The sequence below is a fragment of the Hyla sarda genome, chromosome 6 (genome assembly GCF_029499605.1).
Source record: "Hyla sarda isolate aHylSar1 chromosome 6, aHylSar1.hap1, whole genome shotgun sequence".
NCBI classification, from domain to species: domain Eukaryota; kingdom Metazoa; phylum Chordata; class Amphibia; order Anura; family Hylidae; genus Hyla; species Hyla sarda.
In genome coordinates, this window is record NC_079194.1 from 6,054,277 (window position 1) to 6,077,773 (window position 23,497).

General features: G+C 43.1%; 1 protein-coding gene across 5 annotated transcripts in view; it reads left to right on the forward strand.

Annotated features, from left to right (window-relative positions):
- ABCA4 (ATP binding cassette subfamily A member 4) overlaps nucleotides 1–23,497 on the forward strand; it is a 319,079-nt gene that overhangs the window by 99,279 nt on the left and 196,303 nt on the right. For all 5 annotated transcript variants that reach the window (XM_056523119.1, XM_056523115.1, XM_056523117.1 and 2 more), the window contains 4 exons: nucleotides 1,479–1,676; nucleotides 5,447–5,652; nucleotides 10,920–11,096; nucleotides 17,949–18,171. In XM_056523119.1, the coding sequence (XP_056379094.1) occupies nucleotides 1,479–1,676; nucleotides 5,447–5,652; nucleotides 10,920–11,096; nucleotides 17,949–18,171 (804 nt within the window). The remainder of the gene's footprint in view (nucleotides 1–1,478; nucleotides 1,677–5,446; nucleotides 5,653–10,919; nucleotides 11,097–17,948; nucleotides 18,172–23,497) is intronic.

A 23,497-nucleotide genomic window follows, 5' to 3' on the forward strand; every position in this document is an offset into this window, starting at 1 on the left:
TATATATAGATAACACAGGATCCACCATTCACTGTAGACTGACCCCTCCTGTTCTGTAGAGATCACTTCTCAGCAGTCTCCTCCTCATCACAGACAGGATTACACTGACAGGTAACACCTATATATAGATAACACAGGATCCGCCATTCTGACACCTTCTGTTCTGTAGAGATCACTTCTCAGCAGTCTCCATCATCACAGACAGGATTACACTGACAGGTAACACCTATATATAGATAACACAGGATCCACCATTCACTATAGACTGACACCTCCTGTTCTGTAGAGATCACTTCTCAGAAGTCTCCTCCTCATCATCACAGACAGGATTACACTAACAGGTAACACCTATATATAGATAACACAGGATCCGCCATTCACTATAGACTGATATCTCCTGTTCTGAAGAGATCACTTCTCCGCAGTCTCCTCCTCATCATCACAGACAGGATTACAACATCTATATATAGATAACACAGGATCCACATTCACTATAGACTGACCCCTCCTGTTCTGTAGAGATCACTTCTCCGCAGTCTCCTCCTCCTCATCACATACAGGATTATACTGACAGGTAACACCTATATATATAGATAACACAGGATCCACCATTCACTATAGACTGACACCTGTTCTGTAGAGATCACTTCTCAGCAGTCTCCTCCTCATCATCACAGACAGGATTATACTGACAGGTAACACCTATATATAGATAACACAGGATCCACCATTCACTATAGACTGATTCCTCCTGTTCTGTAGAGATCACTTCTCAGCAGTCTCCTCCTCATCATCACAGACAGGATTACACTGACAGGTAACACCTATATATAGATAACACAGGATCCACAATTCACTATAGACTGACACCTCCTGTTCTGTAGAGATCACTTCTCAGCAGTCTCCTCCTCCTCATCATCATGATTACACTGACAGGTAATATAGTAGGTGTTGGTGTCCTTGTCGGCCCCTCTGCACAGGTTACAGATCACACCGCTCCTCCCTCTCCCTATGCCACTTTTTTGCTGTTGCAAACTACACATTGCTGTACAGGTCACAGACCATGCCGACTACATGCCGACTGTTTCATAGTAATCATTTAAGTGTTACAGCTCGGCTCTTCCCTCTCTCTGGACAGTTTACAGAGCATGCCCACAAACATCTCCCATAGAAGTCCTTTAGTGATGGATACAGCACAAGTCCTTCCCTGCACTATTTCATCTGCACAGGGCGCAGAGCATGCACACTCCACCACAGAAGACAATAAGTCAGGGTCGCAGCCACTTTGATCCTGAATACACTGGTCACAGACTATGCAGACTACACTGCCCCATAGTGGCCATCACTTTATTATCACAGCTCACCCGTTGGTTTTGGGGCCAATAGGGCCACACAGCATTAGTCAGGACACACGTTGTAGCCTAAATTGTTCCCAGTGGGTGACATGTTGCACAATTCCCGTCACTGTCACTTTACAGGACACCATAAAAAACCCAACGGTGAAGGATTTCCTCAACCGGCAACTTGGAGACGACGGACTTTCTGCTGATGACGTCATAAACTTCCTGTACAACGGGAATCCGGACGAACGGCCGGAGGGAGCGGCAAATTTTGACTGGAGAAACGTGTTTAATGTCACCGACCACCTGCTGCGGCTCTTCAACCAGTACATGGAGGTCAGTGACTAACAGTCCAGTGCGCCATATTGTGGAGGGGCCCTGTGCAAGAGGTTTTTACAGAAATACAAGATGAGATACGGTTGGGATACATGGAGGCTCTAGGACCTTGTTGGGCGCCTCTAGTCTGGATACAAGATGAGATACGGTTGGGATACATGGAGGTTCTAATAACATGGAGGCTCTAGTAACATGTTCGGCACCTCTAGCCTGAATACTAGATGAGATACAGTTGGGATACATGGAGGGTCTAGTAACATGTTGGGCGCCTCTAGCCTGGATACAAGATGAGATACAGTTGGGATACACTGAGGTTCTAGTAACATGTTGAGCACCTCTAGCCTGGATACAAGATGAGATACAGTTGGGGTACATGGAGGTTCTAGTACAATGTTTGGCGCCTCTAGCCTGGATAGAAGATGAGATACAGTTGGGATATATGGAGGTTTTAGTACCCTGTTGGGGGCCTCTAGTCTGGATACAGGATGAGATACAGTTGGGATACATGGAGGCTCTAGTAACATGTTTGGCACCTCTAGTCTGGATACAGGATGAGATACGGTTGGGATACATGGAGGCTCTAGGACCTTGTTGGGCGCCTCTAGTCTGGATACAAGATGAGATATGGTTGGGATACATGGAGGTTCTAATAACATGGAGGCTCTAGTAACATGTTCGGCACCTCTAGCCTGGATACTAGATGAGATACAGTTGGGATACATGGAGGGTCTAGTAACATGTTGGGCGCCTCTAGCCTGGATACAAGATGAGATACAGTTGGGATACACTGAGGTTCTAGTAACATGTTGGGGGCCTCTATCCTGGATACAAGATGAGATACAGTTGGGATACATGGAGGCTCTAGTAACATGTTTGGCGCCTCTAGCCTGGATAGAAGATGAGATACAGTTGGGATATATGGAGGTTTTAGTACCCTGTTGGGGGCCTCTAGTCTGGATACAGGATGAGATACAGTTGGGATACATGGAGGCTCTAGTAACATGTTTGGCACCTCTAGTCTGGATACAGGATGAGATACAGTTGGGATACATGGAGGCTCTAGTACCCTGTTGGGCTCCTCTAGCCTGGATACAGGATGAGATACAGTTGGGATACATGGAGGTTCTAGTAACATGTTGGGCGCCTCTAGCCTGGATAGAAGATGAGATACAGTTGGGATACATGGAGGTTTTAGTACCCTGTTTGGGGCCTCTAGCCTGGATACAAGAGGAGATACAGTTGGGATACATGGAGGCTCTAGTACCTTGTTGGGGGCCTCTAGCCTGGATACAGGATGAGATACAGTTGGGATACATGGAGGTTCCAGTACCCTGTTGGGGGCCTCTAGTCTGGATAGAAGTAATACGGCTGAGTTTCATGGAGGGACACAAGTTCCATGTTGTATCCTGTGGCACCTTTCCCCACAGATGATACAGCCGGGCCTGTAGATCCTGGACACTCGTAGGTTGGTGAAGTTGGCGCCATAAACGCTCGGTTGACCTGGTGTCTTTGTCCGCACTTGAGTTTTAGAGAACATTGGCGCGTCCTGACCAAGCAGTCCTAGTTTTTTCTCTCCAGGCATTTTAAGATCTTTTTATTTGCGACTTATTTCTATAATTATTATTTTTACATACATGGAATAAACGTCTCACAGTCTGAAGATGTGAAGTCACCGTTAGGTTTATAGTTATTGAGATGAAAATATTATAAAAAGAAGCGAATTCCATTATTAGTCAATGGGAAAGACAATGCAGGAAATTAATAAAATCCAATCTAATATGTTCGTTTTCATCTGCCCTGGAAAATTGCTGTTTAGATCATCCAAAAATGTCTAAAGCTGTGAAACCCTATTCAGCCAATGGGCCGAACAACAATGATCTCTTTACTGAGCAGAGACGTCTGCCAGGAGTAACTACCTGAGCGCCTCCTCTTTGATGTGAGGTAATTGCTCATTTTTACCATTATTGTTCCAAGAGAGAGGATCAAAAAACTCCATGGAATTACTGATATATGATGTGGCTTCCCATTGGCTTCACATGTCCTTCTCTTCTCTAATCAAACCCGAATTCACTTCTTCTCCAGTTTTCTCTACAATGTGGGTGGGCAACAAGACAGAGTTTGGTGGTCTTTACTAGTAAATCTGTTTTAATACTAATATGCAAAGGTTTATTCCCAATAATATCACATCATGTACATAATACATATGTATTTGTGGTGAGGGCAGATGACATTAACCTCTTCTGTTCGTGATGCCAGGGTGTGGTTTATCCTCTACACCACCCGAAGGTATACCGCTGGATCCTGGGCTGGGCACGGGGGCAAATAATGACTCCGACGCCAAGTTACGGAACAACGGCAGCTTTACTGATTCAGACAGATGTAACAGTCTATACAGCTTGGCTAAGTCCACGGAGGTGACCAGTGACTTCAGAGACCTCAGGGCTTGCTGGGACTTATGGTGGACTGGGACAATTTGCTGCAGAGCCCCGCTGACTGAAGACAGATTGACTTGGACTGACTGACTATGACTGACTTCCCCCCTTCTGTAGTTTACCAGGCTGTGACTTGACCTGTGGGGTACTGGACTTTAGAATCCGTGGTTGCTTGGTACACTTTAGGCCTCTTTAGGACTCCAGACACACCGAGGACTTGACCTCACGGAAACTCAGCAAAGACTAACCCCTAATCCTAACCCTTACCCATAACCCTTACCCTAATCCGAATCCCTAAGCCTAATCCTTACCCTTAACCTTTCCTCTGATCTGAATCCCTAACCCTATTCCTTACCACTAACCCTAACCCTTCCCCTAGTTCTAATCCCTAACCCCAATCCTTACCCCTAATCCTAACCCTAATCCTTACCCCTAACCCTTACCCCTAACCCTAATCCTTACCCCTAATCCTAACCCTAATCCTTACCCCTTACCCCTAACCCTAATCCTTGCCCCTAATCCTAACCCTAATCCGAATCCCTAACCCTAATCCTTACCCTTAATCCTAACCCTAATCCTTACCCCTAACCCTTACACTAATCCTTACCCCTAATCTAACCCTAATCCTTTCCCCTAACCCTAACCCTTGCCCCTAATCCTAACCCTTACCCCCTAATCCTAACCTCTAATCCTAACCCTTACCCCTAATCCTTACCTAACCCCTAATCCTAACCCTAATCCTTTCCCCTAACCCTTACCCCTGATCCTTACCCTTAATCCTAACCTTTACCCATAATCCTAACCATAACCCTAACCCTTCTCCCTAACCCTTCTCCTAATCCTAATCCATATCCCTAATCCTTACCCCTAATCCTAACCCTAACCCTAATCCTTACCCCTTACCCTAACCCTTCCCCTAATCCAATCCCTAACCCTTACCCCTAATCCTTACCCCTAACCCTTCCCCTAATCCCGAACCCTAATCTTTACCCCCAATCCTAACCCTAATCCTTACCCCTAATCCTAACCCAAACCCCTAATCCTAACCCCTAACAGCAAACAGATACGGGTCACAGTTTTTTTCACCGTCTTCCCCAGTTACACTCCCATGATCCCCAGCCATTCTCACACTTTTACTAATAATAGCCATCTCCTGATTTATATGGCACTAACATATTCTGTAGTGATGTACGCACGTTCCTATTGATGTCTATCCCTGACTACAGTTTGGCTAGAAGTCATGTAAGGAAAGGGAAGAACCCAGAGGAGACGACCCGACTCCACCTTAGCCCTCATTTGCATATTCTAATAATACATATTATTTTGGCTTTTTTTCAGTGCTTAACCTTGGATAAGTTTGAAGGTCACGATGATGAATCCCATTTGACCCATCACGCCCTTTACTTACTGGAAGAAAATAAATTCTGGGCTGGTCTCGTGTTCACCGACATATTCCCCTGGACCAATCAGGTCCCGCCTCACGTCAAATACAAAATCCGCATGGATATCGATGTAGTGGAAAAAACAAACAAGATTAAAGATCGGTAGGTATCTTAATGTTCATCTAAGACAGTGGTCTCAAACTGTGGCCCTCCAGATGTTGCAAAACTTCAACTCCCAGCATGCCCGGACAGCCAACGGCTGTCCGGGCATGCTGTGAGTTGAAGTTTTGCAACATCTGGAGGGCCACAGTTAGAGACCACTGATCTTATATGAAAATGTGTTTGCGCTTGGGCAGTGTTACCAAACCAGGGTGCCTCCAGCTGTTGCAAAACTACAAAAACCAGGCAGCTGAAGACATCTGCGATACAGGACCTGAATGGCCATCGAGACACGATGGATCTCCAGAATGCCAAAGGCTGTCTGTGCATGCTGAGAGTTGTACTTTCGCAACAGCTGGAGGTCCATAATTTGGAGACCACTGACCTAAAATGTTCATATTGATTAGAGACAGATACTGAATAATTTTTTTTTTTTTTTTTGTTCATCGGTTTCTATTTTCTGATTGTAATTTCTTTTTATTTAAATGTTTTTGTTTATTATTATGGGGGCAGCTATCGTGTCTGAGCCGTTTTTAAAGGGGTACTCCACTGGAAAGAATTTTTTTTTTTTTTTTAAATCAACTGGTGCCATGAAGTTAAACAGATTTGTAAATTACGTCTATTAAAAAATCTTAATCCTTCCAGTACTTATCAGCTACTGTTTGATCCATAGGAAGTTTTTTAATTTCCTTTCTCTCTAACCACAGTGCTCTCTGCTGACACCTCTGTCCATTTTAGGAACTGTCCAGAGTAGGAGCAAATCCCCATAGAAAGCCTATCCTGCTCTGGACAGTTCCTAAAATGGACAGAGGTGGTCAGACAGAAAGGAGATTCAAAAAGAAAAGAACTTCCTGTGGATCATAACAGCAGCTGATAAGTACTGGAAGGTTTAAGATTTTTTAATAGAAGTAATTTACAAATCTGTTTGACTTTCTGGCACCAGTTGATTTTAAAAAAAAATTGTTTTCCAGTGGCGTACCCCTTTAACAGCATTAGTAACATGCTTTACTGAAAGCCCTATAGATACAGGCAACAATAGACAGGAGTTACCCCATTGACCCATAAGGGAAATGTGTCTGAGCATGGTTGATGACCTTTTTCTAGAAGGAGGGGGAGGCTGAGCTGTGAGCATCATCTACTGTGTGTACCTGTTATCTATACACTGGTATAACCTATCACTCTACTCCTATCTGTGACGATAAGGAGGAGACTGCTGGGAAGTGATCTGTACAGAACAGGAAGTCTCAGTGTAGTTTTAAGCCCTAGTGGCCAGAATGGAAACTGCAAGATTTCATGATTATTATTTTAAAATGTAAATATTAAAATAGAAAATTCAAAAATAAAAATCACCAAAAATTCAAAAAAATAAAAATAAAAAAAAATAAAACAAAACAATGTGTTTAACATAAAAGCTACTATTTTTATTATTTTGAATCTGATTTTATAATTCTATTTAAAACTCAATGCAATATCTATGGATTTGTTCCTCACTTTTTCATTTTTTTTTTTTTTTTTTTAACACCGTCCATAATAAACAAAAAATAATGTTTTACTTTTAAAAAATAATAACAAATAAAAATACTAATTTAAAAAAAGAAGTTATTTTCCAATATTATTTTGTATTTTTTGTGGTCGTATTTTTCCGGAGACCCTTAAATACCATAATATTCTGCCTCAACGGTGCCAAAAAAAGCTGCATTCTAAAGGTAGATTAAGTCCTATTTGGGATGCTGGTTCCTAAGTAACAGGATTACAGCCCCCAAACATTCGTTTGGGTGGTCTCAGGTTTAAACTATGCAGGTTAATGAGATCAAAGACAAATGGGAGCGAAATCCTCTTATTTGACCCCTTGACCCCAAATAATCTTGACCTCTGCAGGTTTGGGCGGCTTTTGATAATAACCTTACCCCTACGGTGATCCCTTCTGGTTCCCCTCCCAATGTTACTGCCTCTGGGTTTTAGGATTGTAGATAATTAAGGCACAAAACAAAAATGGGGAGTAAATAATAATAATTATACGGAATTTGGGACATAACAGGTAACAGTAAAGTAAATGTAAAAGTAATAACTAAATTACAGCAAAATATAGTAGACATATTTTTCTATAGTTTAGGACAGTGTTTCCCAACCAGTGCACCTCCAGCTGGTGCAAAACTACAACTCCCAGCATGCCCGGACAGCCGTTGGCTGTCCGGGCATGCTGGGAGTTGTAGTTTTGCAACAGCTGGAGGTGCACTGGTTGGGAAACACTGTCCTAAACTATAGAAAAATACATTTATGTGAGTATACTGTATTTTGCTCTATTTTTTGTTTCATTTACATTTACGTAACCGTCGCCTGTTATGTCTGATGTTCCTCAAAATTATTATGGCATGCTGGGAGTTGTAGTTTTGCAACAGCTGGGGACACACTGGTTGGAAAACACTGACTTGAAGTCATCCTCCAAAATTACCAGAAATGGTTGCACGATTTAGTGTGCACAAACCTCCTGTACTGGTAACCAGGCAGCTCAAGACAGCTGGGATACAGGAGCTGAACGGCCATAGGGCCTATCTTATTCCTAATGTATTTGCAAATCGCTTAATTTACCAAAAATGACTAATTACCCCAGAAAAAAAACACTTCTAAATTCTTGCCCCCTAGGTGTTTCTCCTATGGAATCTACTGTCCACCATCTGTTGTTAGGGGAAATCTGTCTCTAGAAACAGCTGAATCAGGACAAAACACAGGAAGTGCGGGCAGGGCTTACCATGTGCTGTGTGCAGGAGAGGGGGAGGAAGCCTGAGAACGCCTGGGCTGTGTACATGTAAGCTGAGCCAGTCTGCCTGCTGAACATAATTCACACTGTTTCTTAAAGGTAGATCAAGGCTTCCATCTCAGCTCTGACCACCCATAAAGATCAGGGCAGCTGTCCTTTGTTTAAATGCCAGTGTATCTACTGCTGTATGTCCACAGGGCTGCAGTGTAATTTCCCCCTACCTTTTGCTTCTAAGCAGCAACAATGGCAGCTCAGTGCTTAGTGTAACCCCTTCCTTGCTGCGCTGCTGCAGTTTTTTTTCTCCTTTGCAAACCCGGTGCATCTGTAACCCCTTCTCCCACCATGTGCCATCTAAAGTAGTGTACTGGGTAAATCATCAGCCCAGCACAGTGCAGCCTGTTCAGTCCAGTATACCTTCTCCAGCACTAAGTCATGGCATAGCAGTGAGGAGTAAGTGCTGTTCTGTGACTGGTCAGAAAAGTAAGGGAAGGAAGTCAAGGTGTGTGTACTACTGGCAAACGGACCAGCTTTGGTTCCAACCCTAGAAAATAAGCTGTGCTCCATGGAGAGGGCTCTACAGGGTTAATCTAATACAGTGACCCCCCCCCCCCCCCCTGACCTACGATGGCCCCGACATACGATCATTTCAACATACAATGCTTTTGTGTTGGGGCCATCGCATAAACGGCTATCCGGCAGCGCAGACTGCTTCAGCTGCCATCGGATAGCCGTTTACGGTGCCCTGTGTGGTCCGCTGACGATCACTTACCTGTCCTCGGGGCTCCGGCGCGTCCTCTTCGGGATCCCCTGCATCTTCGGCGCTCTCCATCGTCGTCATCACGTCGCTGCGCACGCTGTCCCGTCATCCAATAGGAGCGGCGTGAGTAGCGACGTGATGGCGGTGACGGAGAGAGAGGATGCCGGGGAAGCAGAGGCCTTGCCGGAGCATCGGGGACACCCCGGGGACGCGGCGACAGCGATGGACGGCGACATCCAGGGCAGCGGTGACGAGCGGTGACGGTCCGGAGCGGCGGGGACAGGTGAGTATAACCTCCAATACCAGTGGTCTTCAACCTGCGGACCTCCAGATGTTGCAAAACTACAACTCCCAGCATGCCCGGACAGCCGTTTGCTGTCCGGGCATGCTGGGTGTTGTAGTTTTGCAACATCTGGAGGTCCGCAGGTTGTAGACCACTGTCCTATACTTTACATTGCACGGATCCCTCAACATGTGATGGTTTCAACAAACGATGGTCCATTTGGAACGGATTACCATCGTATGTTGAGGGACCACTGTATTATATTATACACAGTATTTAGTATTTTTTAATGCTTCTGATAGTCTTGTATTATACACAGTATTTAGTATTTTTAATGCTTCAGATAGTGTTGTATTATACACAGTATTTAGTATTTTTTATGCTTCAGATAGTGTTGTATTATACACAGTATTTAGTATTTTTAATGCTTCAGATAGTCTTGTATTATACACAGTATTTAGTATTTTTAATGCTTCAGATAGTGTTGTATTATACACAGTATTTAGTATTTTTAATGCTTCAGATAGTCTTGTATTATACACAGTATTTAGTATTTTGTTAATGCTTCAGATAGTCTTGTATTATACACAGTATTTAGTATTTTTAATGCTTCAGATAGTGTTGTATTATACACAGTATTTAGTATTTTTAATGCTTCAGATAGTCTTGTATTATACACAGTATTTAGTATTTTTAATGCTTCAGATAGTCTTGTATTATACACAGTATTTAGTATTTTTAATGCTTCAGATAGTCTTGTATTATACACAGTATTTAGTATTTTTAATGCTTCAGATAGTCTTGTATTATACACAGTATTTAGTATTTTTAATGCTTCAGATAGTGTTGTATTATACACAGTATTTAGTATTTTTAATGCTTCAGATAGTCTTGTATTATACACAGTATTTAGTATTTTTAATGCTTCAGATAGTCTTGTATTATACACAGTATTTAGTATTTTGTTAATGCTTCAGATAGTGTTGTATTATACACAGTATTTAGTATTTTTAATGCTTCAGATAGTCTTGTATTATACACAGTATTTAGTATTTTTAATGCTTCAGATAGTCTTGTATTATACACAGTATTTAGTATTTTTAATGCTTCAGATAGTCTTGTATTATACACAGTATTTAGTATTTTTAATGCTTCAGATAGTGTTGTATTATACACAGTATTTAGTATTTTTAATGCTTCAGATAGTCTTGTATTATACACAGTATTTAGTATTTTTAATGCTTCAGATAGTCTTGTATTATACACAGTATTTAGTATTTTGTTAATGCTTCAGATAGTCTTGTATTATACACAGTATTTAGTATTTTTAATGCTTCAGATAGTCTTGTATTATACACAGTATTTAGTATTTTTAATGCTTCAGATAGTGTTGTATTATACACAGTATTCTAGTTTGTATCACTTCACATAGTATTGATGTATTTATATATATTTGTTTTTTATCTTGACAGATATTGGGACCCAGGACCCCGGGCTGACCCCATAGAGGACTTCCGATATATCTGGGGCGGCTTTGCTTATCTCCAGGACATTATTGATCATGGAATTATAAAGACGCAGACCAATCACGACTCCCCGACCGGACTGTACATCCAGCAGATGCCGTACCCCTGCTTCATAGATGACGTGTGAGTGTGAACAATGGCTGAAGTCCTAGACCGATCCCCGGAGGGATTAACCTGTACAGAGTTTTAGATCTTTGCACTTTGACCTTGTCTTTGATAAATTGAAATGTTTCCACTCAAGTGCAACAAAGCTACAAACTCCCGGGGGCTGCAATTATTGGTTTACTACTGCAAGATAAGTTACAAGTGGACAACACAGCATTAAAGGGGTACTCCGGGGGGAAAACTATTATTTTTTTTAAATCAACTGGTGCCAGAAAGTTAAACAGATTTGTAAATCACTTCTATTCAAAAATCTTAAACTACTGGGGTGGCACACTGTAACAAACCTCCTCCTCATGTAATCTCCTTACTACTGGGGTGACACACTGTAACAAACCTCCTCCTCATGTAATCTCCTTACTACTGGGGTGACACACTGTAACAAACCTCCTCCTCATGTAATCTCCTTACTACTGGGGTGACACACTGTAACAAACCTCCTCCTCATGTAATCACCTTACTACTGGGGTGACACACTGTAACAAACCCCCTCCACGTGTAATCTCCTTACTACTGGGGTGACACACTGTAACAAACCTCCTCCTCATGTAATCTCCTTACTACTGAGGTGACACACTGTAACAAACCTCCTCCTCATGTAATCTCCTTACTACTGGGGTGACACACTGTAACAAACCTCCTCCTCATGTAATCTCCTTACTACTGGGGTGACACACTGTAACAAACCTCCTCCTCATGTAATCACCTTACTACTGGGGTGACACACTGTAACAAACCCCCTCCACGTGTAATCTCCTTACTACTGGGGTGACACACTGTAACAAACCTCCTCCTCATGTAATCTCCTTACTACTGGGGTGACACACTGTAACAAACCTCCTCCTCATGTAATCTTCTTACTACTGGGGTGACACACTGTAACAAACCTCCTCCTCATGTAATCTTCTTACTACTGTGGTGGCACACTGTAACAAACCTCCTCCTCATGTAATCTCCTTACTACTGGGGTTACACACTGTAACAAACCTCCTCCTCATGTAATCTCCTTACTACTGGGGTGACACACTGTAACAAACCTCCCCCTCATGTAATCTCCTTAGTACTGGGGTGACACACTGTAACAAACCTCCTCCTCATGTAATCTCCTTACTACTGGGGTGACACACTGTAACAAACCTCCTCCTCATGTAATCTCCTTACTACTGGGGTGACACACTGTAACAAACCCCCTCCTCATGTAATCTCCTTACTACTAGGGTAACGCACTGTAACAAACCTCCTCCTCATGTAATCACCTTACTACTGGGGTGACACACTGTAACAAACCCCCTCCTCATGTAATCTCCTTACTACTGGGGTGATACATTGTAACAAACCTCCTCCTCATGTAATCTCCTCACTACTGGGGTGACACACTGTAACAAACCTCCTCCTCATGTAATCACCTTACTACTGGGGTGACACTGTAACAAACCCCCTCCTCATGTAATCACCTTACTACTAGGGTGACACACTGTAACCAATGTTGGGAGGCATCAGGGGGAGTGGTGCTGGCTGTGAGCGGGTGGTTTGGATGCTGGCTACGTTTCTTGCAGTGGGCAGAGCATGTCACATGATCGGCCCTGGCCCATGTCATGTGTGCATCAGGGCACATTGTGCACTCGTTGTATTCTGTGCAGCATTATTTGTACTGAGCTTAAGTTTGCAATGTTATTGCCTCTAGAGGCTGCTGTTGTATTATAGAGTATAAATAGAGTGATATAACAGGAAGTGAGCCCGTGTGTGGCTGAGATCACATGGAGGGCAAGGGAAGCCTGTGAGCCTGCTCTGCATAGATCTGCTGCAGGGTGACCCCAGTGGACCTGGGTAGGTATTTAGTCGCATGTGGCTGGTTTTCCTGCCGTCCATCCTGGTGGGATTGTAAATAGAGAAGAGCCGTCAAGTTCCAAGTTAAAACCTGTTAATGCCAAAGTATCAGATGCTGTGCGCGGCCAAGAGCAAATGTCCTTAAAGAGACAGGAGCAACTATAGAGGCTTCTGAATCAGCTGCACCAGACAATCTTTCGGAGCCCATGACTGCTCCCTGTAGGTGGAATTGGGAACTGTTACGGTAGTGGGTAAAATCCGCCATGACTCTCGGGGGCACTGCTGTCCCCCCATCTCTGTGACCTCAGGCTTCATCCAAGGACTGTGGCGTGTAGATTCCATGATAGGTAGGTGGTAGCTCCCAATGTGACCAGCAGACGTGTCCATATACCCTCACTACATCTCCCTATACCCCAATATATACAGCGCCATATACCCCACTATATACTGCTCCCTATACCCCCACTATATACTGCTCCCTATAACCCCACTATATACTGCTCCCTATACCCCCACTATTTACTGCTCCCTATACCCCCACTATGTACCGCTCCCTATACCCCCACTATATACTGCTCCCTATAACCCCACTATATACTGCTCCCTATACCCCCACTATATACTGCTCCCTATACCCCCACTGTATACTGCTCCCTATACCCCCACTATATACTGCTCCCTATACCCCCACTATATACTGATCCCTATACCCCCACTATATACTGCTCCCTATACCCACACTATATACTGCTCCCTATACCCCCACTATATACTGCTCCCTATACCCCCACTATATACTGCTTCCTATACCCCCACTATATACTGCTCCCTATACCGCCACTATATACTGCTCCCTATACCCCCACTATATACTGCTCCCTATACCCCACTATATACTGATCCCTATACCCCCACTATATACTGCTCCCTATACCCCACTATATACTGCTCCCTATACCCCACTATATACTGCTCCCTATACCCCACTATATACTGATCCCTATACCCCCACTATATACTGCTCCCTATACCCCACTATATACTGATCCCTATACCCCCACTATATACTGCTCCCTATACCCCACTATATACTGCTCCCTATACCCCCACTATATACTGCTCCCTATACCCCCACTATATACTGCTCCCTATACCCCCACTATATACTGCTCCCTATACCCCCACTATATACTGCTCCCTATACCCCACTATATACTGCTCCCTATACCCCACTATATACTGCTCCCTATACCCCCACTATATACTGCTCCCTATACCCCACTATATACTGCTCCCTATACCCCACTATATACTGCTCCCTATACCCCCACTATATACTGATGATCCCTATACCCCCACTATATACTGCTCCATATACCCCCACTATATACTGCTCTCTATACCCCCACTATATACTGCTCCCTATACCCCACTATATACTGCTCCCTATACCCCCACTATATACTGCTCCCTATACCCCCACTATATACTGCTCCCTATACCCCCACTATATACTGCTCCCTATACCCCACTATATACTGCTCCCTATACCCCACTATATACTGCTCCCTATACCCCCACTATATACTGATCCCTATACCCCCACTATATACTGCTCCATATACCCCCACTATATACTGCTCCCTATACCCCCACTATATACGGCTCCCTATACCCTCACTATATACTGCTCCCTATACCCCAACTATATACGGCTCCCTATACCCTCACTATATACTGCTCCCTATACCCCCACTCTATACTGCTCCCTATACCCCACTATATACTTCTCCCTATACCCCACTATATACTGCTCCTTAAACCCCACTATATACTGCTCCCTATACCCCCACTATATACTGCTCCATATACTGCTCCATATACCCCCACTATATACTGCACCATATACCTCCACCATATACTGCTCCCTATACCCCCACTATATACTGCTCCCTATACCCCACTATATACTGCTCCATATACCCCCACTATATACTGTTCCCTATACCGCCACTATATACTGCTCCCTATACCCCACTATATACTGCTCCCTATACCCCCACTATATACTGCTCCCTATACCCCCACTATATACTGCTCCCTATACCCCACTATATACTGCTCCCTATACCCCCACTATATACTGATCCCTATACCCCCACTATATACTGCTCCTTATACCCCACTATATACTGATCCCTAAACCCCACTATATACTGATCCCTATACCCCCACTATATACTGATCCCTATACCCCCACTATATACTGCTCCCTATACCGCCACTATATACTGCTCCCTATACCCCCACTATATACTGCTCCCTATACCCCACTATATACTGATCCCTATACCCCCACTATATACTGCTCCCTATACCCCACTATATACTGCTCCCTATACCCCACTATATACTGCTCCCTATACCCCACTATATACTGATCCCTATACCCCCACTATATACTGCTCCCTATACCCCACTATATACTGATCCCTATACCCCCACTATATACTGCTCCCTATACCCCACTATATACTGCTCCCTATACCCCACTATATACTGCTCCCTATACCCCCACTATATACTGCTCCCTATACCCCCACTATATACTGCTCCCTATACCCCACTATATACTGCTCCCTATACCCCACTATATACTGCTCCCTATACCCCCACTATATACTGATCCCTATACCCCCACTATATACTGCTCCCTATACCCCCACTATATACTGCTCCATATACCCCCACTATATACTGCTCCCTATACCCCCACTATATACGGCTCCCTATACCCTCACTATATACTGCTCCCTATACCCCAACTATATAAGGCTCCCTATACCCTCACTATATACTGCTCCCTATACCCCACTATATACTGCTCCCTATACCCCCACTCTATACTGCTCCCTATACCCCACTATATACTGCTCCCTATACCCCCACTCTATACTGCTCTCTATACCCCACTATATACTGCTCCCTATACCCCCACTATATACTGCTCCATATACTGCTCCATATACCCCCACTATATACTGCACCATATACCTCCACCATATACTGCTCCCTATACCCCCACTATATACTGCTCCCTATACCCCACTATATACTGCTCCATATACCCCCACTATATACTGCTCCCTATACCGCCACTATATACTGCTCCCTATACCGCCACTATATACTGCTCCCTATACCCCACTATATACTGCTCCCTATACCCCCACTATATACTGCTCCCTATACCCCACTATATACTGCTCCATATACCCCCACTATATACTGCTCCATATACCCCCACTATATACTGCTCCCTATACCCCCACTATATACTGCTCCATATACCCCCACTATATACTGCTCCATATACCTCCATTATATACTGCTCCATATACCCCCACTATATACTGATCCCTATACCCCCACTATATACTGCTCCATATACCCCCACTATAGACTGCTCCATATACCTCCACTATATACTGCTCCATATACCCCACTATATACTGCTCCCTATACCCTCACTATATACTGCTCCCTATACCCCAACTATATACTGCTCCCTATACCCCACTATATACTGCTCCCTATACCCCACTATATACGGCTCCCTACACCCCTACTATATACTGATCCCTATGTCCCCCTATCTTATATATACTGCTCGCTATACCCCTATATACAACTCCTTATACCCCCATATACTGCTCTCCATGCCCCCTATATACTGTTCCCTATGGCCACCCCACTGCTAAAGGGTGACCCTGCTCCTCTGTGATGTTTGCATCTTATTGTATCGGACCCCGCTCAACCATACAGAGACCATTCACATTCCATAGTGTGCGGAATATTTGTGGGTCGTCTGCTGATTGAAATCTGAGCTTCCAAACCATGTGACCTCTAACATAGTGCGGGTGAAAGAACTGCTACCTCATTGTGTATACGAGGATAGATCAGTCCTAAAGAGATTGAAGAGAATGCCAGTGTGCGTATGCTTGACCGACACTTTATTCAGTCTGGGGACAGAGGTCCGTAATCTTATGACCTGTGGTATAGGTGAATAGTTCATAAGTAAAGATGAGCAAATGAATTTGGGATTAATCAAATTTGTTCCACGTTTTACAAAGAAATTGATTTGTTCAAATAGCTTGGGGCAAATGAGTACAGTAGCATGGACTCCTGTCAGAGAGGAGTCCCTACTTCTTTACTTACTAAGCAGCAAGGCACAAACTGTATGCCTCACCGCTTAGTGAGGTAAGTTAGGTAAGTGGAGATGCTCTATGCTTCCCTGCTTACTCATGCTCTCTAGACTGAGTGCTCTGCACCTGGCGCAGTAAAAGTTTACTGAGCAACAAGGCATACAGTGCAAGTATTTCTACTAGTTAGAACAGGAGCAGGGACACCTGTCAAAGAGAGGCACAAACTGTGTCCTTTACCGCTCAGTAAACATTGTGAATTGTGTCGGATCTAAAGGAAAGTGGCTATGCTCAATGCTTCCCTTCTTACTTGTTCTCTGGCCTAAGTGCTCTGCATCTGACCCCGTGAGAGTTCACTGAGCAGGGAGGCATACAGCAGTGTTGCTGCTCCGTTAGTACAGGAACTTGTCGGGCTGGGACACCTGTCAAAGAGAGGACTCCCTACCCCTGTACTTACTAAGCAGCAAGGCACAAACTTTGGGCCTCACTGCTTAGTAAATATACCTAAAGGTAAGTGACCATGCTGTATGCTCACATTCTCTGGGCTAAGCACTCCGCACCAAACCCAATGAGAGTTCACTGAGCAGAGGGGCATACATGTATTGCTGCTCAGTAAGTACAGGAGCAGGGACTCCTATTAAAACCAGTAGATCCCTCTCCAGTACCTAGTATCTATTGCAGTGGCTATAATATATTAGACTGTTAGTATCAATCTTATGGCTCAACTGTGTACATATATACCTACATATTATACTTCTGTCCTTATATTATGTTTTCTTTGTAGGTTCATGATAACCCTAAATCGCTGCTTTCCGATTTTCATGGTGTTGTCTTGGATTTATTCCATCTCCATGCTGGTGAAAGACATTGTCCTAGAGAAAGAGCTGCGTCTGAAGGAAACCATGAAGAATCTGGGGGTCACCAATGAGGTCATGTGGTTCACCTGGTTCATAGACAGCTTCAGTGTTATGACTCTCAGCACCTTTCTCCTCACCATCGTGATCGTGGTAAGTACTGAGCATTATGTTGTACCGAGCATTATATTGTACCGAGCATTATATTGTACCGAGCATTATGTTGTACCGAGCATTATGTTATACCGAGTATTATATTGTACCAAGCATTATGTTGTACCGAGCATTATGTTATACCGAGTATTATATTGTACCGAGCATTATGTTGTACCGAGCATTATGTTGTACCGAGCATTATGATGTACCGAGCATTATGTTGTACCGAGCATTATGGTGTACCAAGTATTATATTGTACCGAGCATTATGTTGTACCGAGCATTATGTTGTACCGAGCATTATGTTATACCGAGTATTATATTGTACCGAGCATTATGTTGTACCGAGCATTATGTTGTACCGAGCATTATGATGTACCGAGCATTATGTTGTACCGAGCATTATGGTGTACCAAGTATTATATTGTACCGAGCATTATGTTGTACCGAGCATTATGTTGTACCGAGCATTATGTTGTACCGAGCATTATGTTATGCCAAGTATTATATTGTACCGAGCATTATGTTGTACCGAGCATTATGTTGTACCGAGCATTATGATGTACCGAGCATTATGTTGTACCCAGCATTATGTTGTACCGAGCATTATATTGTACCGAGCATTATGTTGTACCGAGCATTATGTTGTACCGAGTATTATATTGTACCGAGCATTATGTTGTACCGAGTATTATGTTGTACCGAGCATTATGTTGTACTGAGCATTATGTTGTACCAAGAATTATATTGTACCGAGCATTATGTTGTACCGAGCATTATGTTGTACCGAGCATTATGTTGTACCAAGCATTATATTGTATCGAGCATTATGTTGTACCGAGCATTATGTAGTACCAAGCATTATATTGTACCGAGCATTATGTTGTACCGAGCATTATGTTGTACCGAGCATTATATTGTACCGAGCATTATGTTGTACCGAGCATTATGTTGTACCGAGTATTATATTGTACCGAGCATTATGTTGTACCGAGTATTATGTTGTACCGAGCATTATGTTGTACCGAGCATTATGTTGTACCGAGCATTATATTGTACCGAGCATTATGTTGTACCACTCATTATACTGTACCGAGCATTATGTTGTACCAAGCATTATATTGTACCGAGCATTATGATGTACCGAGCATTATGTTGTACCGAACATTATGTTGTACCGAGCATTATATTGTACCGAGCATTAATTTGTACCGAGCATTATGATGTACCGAGCATTATGTTGTGCCGAGCATTATATTGTACCGAGCATTATGTTGTACCGAGTATTATGGTGTACCGAGTATTATATTGTACCGAGCATTATGTTGTGCCGAGCATTATATTGTACCAAGCATTATGTTGTACCGAGCATTATATTGTACCGAGCATTATGTTGTACCGAGCATTATATTGTACCGAGCATTAATTTGTACCGAGCATTATGATGTACCGAGCATTATATTGTACCGAGCATTATGTTGTACCGAGCATTATGTTGTACCGAGCATTATGATGTACCGAGCATTATGTTGTACCGAGCATTATGTTGTACCAAGTATTATATTGTACCGAGCATTATGTTGTACCGAGCATTATGTTGTACCGAGCATTATGTTATACGAGTATTATATTGTACCAAGCATTATGTTGTACCGAGTATTATGTTGTACCGAGCATTATGTTGTACTGAGCATTATGTTGTACCAAGAATTATATTGTACCGAGCATTATGTTGTGCCGAGCATTATGTTGTACCGAGCATTATGTTGTACCGAGTATTATATTGTACCGAGCATTATGTTGTACCGAGTATTATGTTGTACCGAGCATTATGTTGTACCGAGCATTATGTTGTACCAAGCATTATATTGTACCGAGCATTATGTTGTACCGAGCATTATGTTGTACCGAGCATTATGTTGTACCGAGCATTATATTGTACCGAGCATTAATTTGTACCGAGCATTATGATGTACCGAGCATTATGTTGTGCCGAGCATTATATTGTACCGAGTATTATGTTGTACCGAGTATTATGGTGTACCGAGTATTATAGTGTACCGAGCATTATGTTGTGCCGAGCATTATACTGTACCGAGCATTATATTGTACCGAGCATTATGTTGTACCGAGCATTATATTGTACCGAGCATTATGTTGTACCGAGCATTATATTGTACCGAGCATTATGTTGTACCGAGCATTATATTGTACCGAGCATTATGATGTACCGAGCATTATATTGTACCGAGCATTATATTGTACCGAGCATTATATTGTACCGAGCATTATATTGTACCGAGCATTATATTGTACCGAGCATTATGTTGTACCGAGCATTATATTGTACCGAGCATTATGTTGTACCGAGCATTATATTGTACCGAGCATTATGTTGTACCAGGCATTATGTTGTACCGAGCATTATTACATTATCTTAGGGAACACTGCGATAACACATCCTAATCTGAATGAATGAACTAATCGTACGAAATACTTTCCTCTTTACATAGTTGAATTCGCTGACAACAAAATCACACAAAAATTATCAATGGAAATCATCAACCCCTGGAGGTCTGGATATGGAATCACTCAAAATCACAGTGGAAAACCCCACTACAGGCTGATCCAACTTTATGTAATGTCCTTAATACAAGTCCCAATGAGGCTCAGTAGTGTGTGTGGCCTCCACGTGCCTGTATGACCTCCCTACAACGCCTGGGCATGATCCTGATGAGGTGGAGGATGGTCTCCTGAGGGATGTCCTCCCAGACCTGGACTAAAGCATCCGCCAACTCCTGGACAGTCTGTGGTGGATGGAGCGAGACGTCCCAGATATGCTCAATCGGATTCAGGGGAACGGGCGGCCAGTCCATAGCATCAATGCCTTCCTCTTGTAGGAATTGCTGACACACTCCAGCCACATAAGGTCTTGCATAGTCTTCTATTAAGAGGAACCCAGGGCCAACCGCACCAGCATATGGTCTCACAAGGGGTCTGAGGATCTCATCTCGGTACCTAATGACAGTCAGGCTACCTCTGGCAAGCACATGGAGGGCTGTGCAACCCCCCAAAGAAATGCCACCCTGCACGATTACTGACCTACCGCCAAACCGGTCTTGCTGGAGGATGTTGCAGGCAGCAGAACGTTCTCCACGGCGTCTCCAGACTCTGTCATGTCTGTCACATGTGCTCAGTGTGAACCTGCTTTCATCTGTGAAGAGCACAGGGCGTCAGTGGTGAATTTGCCAATCTTGGTGTTCTCTGCCAAATGCAAAAGTCCTGCACGGTGTTGGGCTGTAAGCACAACCCCCACCTGTGGACGTCGGGCCCTCATACCACCCTCATGGAGTCTGTTTCTCACCGTTTGAGTGGACACATGCACATTTGGGGCCTGTTGGAAGTCATTTTGCAGGGCTCTGGCAGTGCTCCTCCTGCTCCTTCTTGTACAAAGGTGGAGGTAGCGGTCCTGCTGCTGGGTTGTTGCCCTCCTACGTCCTCCTCCACGTCTCCTGATGTACTGGCCTGTCTCCTGGTAGCGCCTCCATGCTCTGGACACTACGCTGACAGACACAGAAAACCTTCTTGCCACAGCTTGCATTGATGTGCCATCCTGGATGAGCTGCACTACCGGAGCCACTTGTGTGGGTTGTAGACTCCGTCTCATGTTACCACTAGAGTGAAAGCACCGCCAGCATTCAAAAGTGACCAAAACATCAGCCAGGAAGCATAGGACCTGAGAAGTGGTCTGTGGTCACCACCTGCAGAACCACTCCTTTATTGGGGGTGTCTTGCTAATTGCCTATAATTTCCACGTGTTGTCTGTTCCATGTGAAATTGATTGTCCATCAGTGTTCTTCCTGAGTGGACAGTGGGATCTCACACAAGTGTCAGTGACTTGGAATTACATTGTGTTGTTTATGTTCCCTTTATTTTTTTATTTATTTTTTGAGCAGTGTATATTGTGCAGGACATTACTGTATTGTTTATTCTTGTCTCTTAACCCTCTGGAGGTCTGTACCTGAGGATGAGCCTCATTGTATTGATGCAGCGCCACCTACTGGAATAGTGGTAGTCAGTGTTTTTTGTGGGGACTAATGGAGGAATAGAGGCAGAAGTCTGAGCATCCGCCCTGAATTTCTGCGGTGAATTCTTTGAAAAATGAATCAGATGTGGAAAGTGTGAACATAATGTCCTGAGTATTAGAGAAATCATCTGTAGACCTGTATGCGCTCTACCAGTGGTCTCCAAACTGCGGCACAAAGGATGGTGCAAGACTACAACTCCCAGACGCTGTTTGTCCGAGTATGCTGGGAGTCGTAGTTTTGCAACAGCTGGATGTACACTGGTTAGGAAACACTATGGCGGAGATTTATCAGAACCCGTCCAGAGGAAACGTAGCTGAGTTGCCCATAGCAACCAATCAGATCACTGCTTTCATTATTCACAGGCCTTTTCAAAAATGAAAGAAGCGATCTGATTGGTTGCTATGGGCAACTGGGCAACTTTTCCTCTGGACAGATTTTGATAAATTTCCCCCATATGTATTAGTTATACCGGGAGAGTACATGTATTAGTTATATTTGGAGAGTACATGTATTAGTTATATTAGGAGAGGACATGTATTAGTTATATTAGGAGAGTACATGTATTAGTTATATTAGGAGAGGACATGTATTAGTTATATTAGGAGAGGACATGTATTAGTTATATTAGGAGAGTACATGTATTAGTTATATTAGGAGAGGACATGTATTAGTTATATTAGGAGAGTACATGTATTAGTTATATTAGGAGAGGACATGTATTAGTTATATTAGGAGAGTACATGTATTAGTTATATTAGGAGAGGACATGTATTAGTTATATTAGGAGAGTACATGTATTAGTTATTTTAGGAGAGTACATGTATACGTTATATTAGGAGAGTACATGTATTAGTTATATTAGGAGAGTACATGTATTAGTTATATTAGGAGAGTACATGTATTAGTTATATTAGGAGAGTACATGTATTAGTTATATTAGGAGAGGACATGTATTAGTTATATTAGGAGAGTACATGTATTAGTTATATTAGGAGAGTACATGTATTAGTTATATTAGGAGAGTACATGTATTAGTTATATTAGGAGAGTACATGTATACGTTATATTAGGAGAGTACATGTATTAGTTATATTAGGAGAGTACATGTATTAGTTATATTAGGAGAGGACATGTATTAGTTATATTAGGAGAGTACATGTATTAGTTATATTAGGAGAGGACATGTATTGGTTATATTAGGAGAGGACATGTATTAGTTATATTAGGAGAGGACA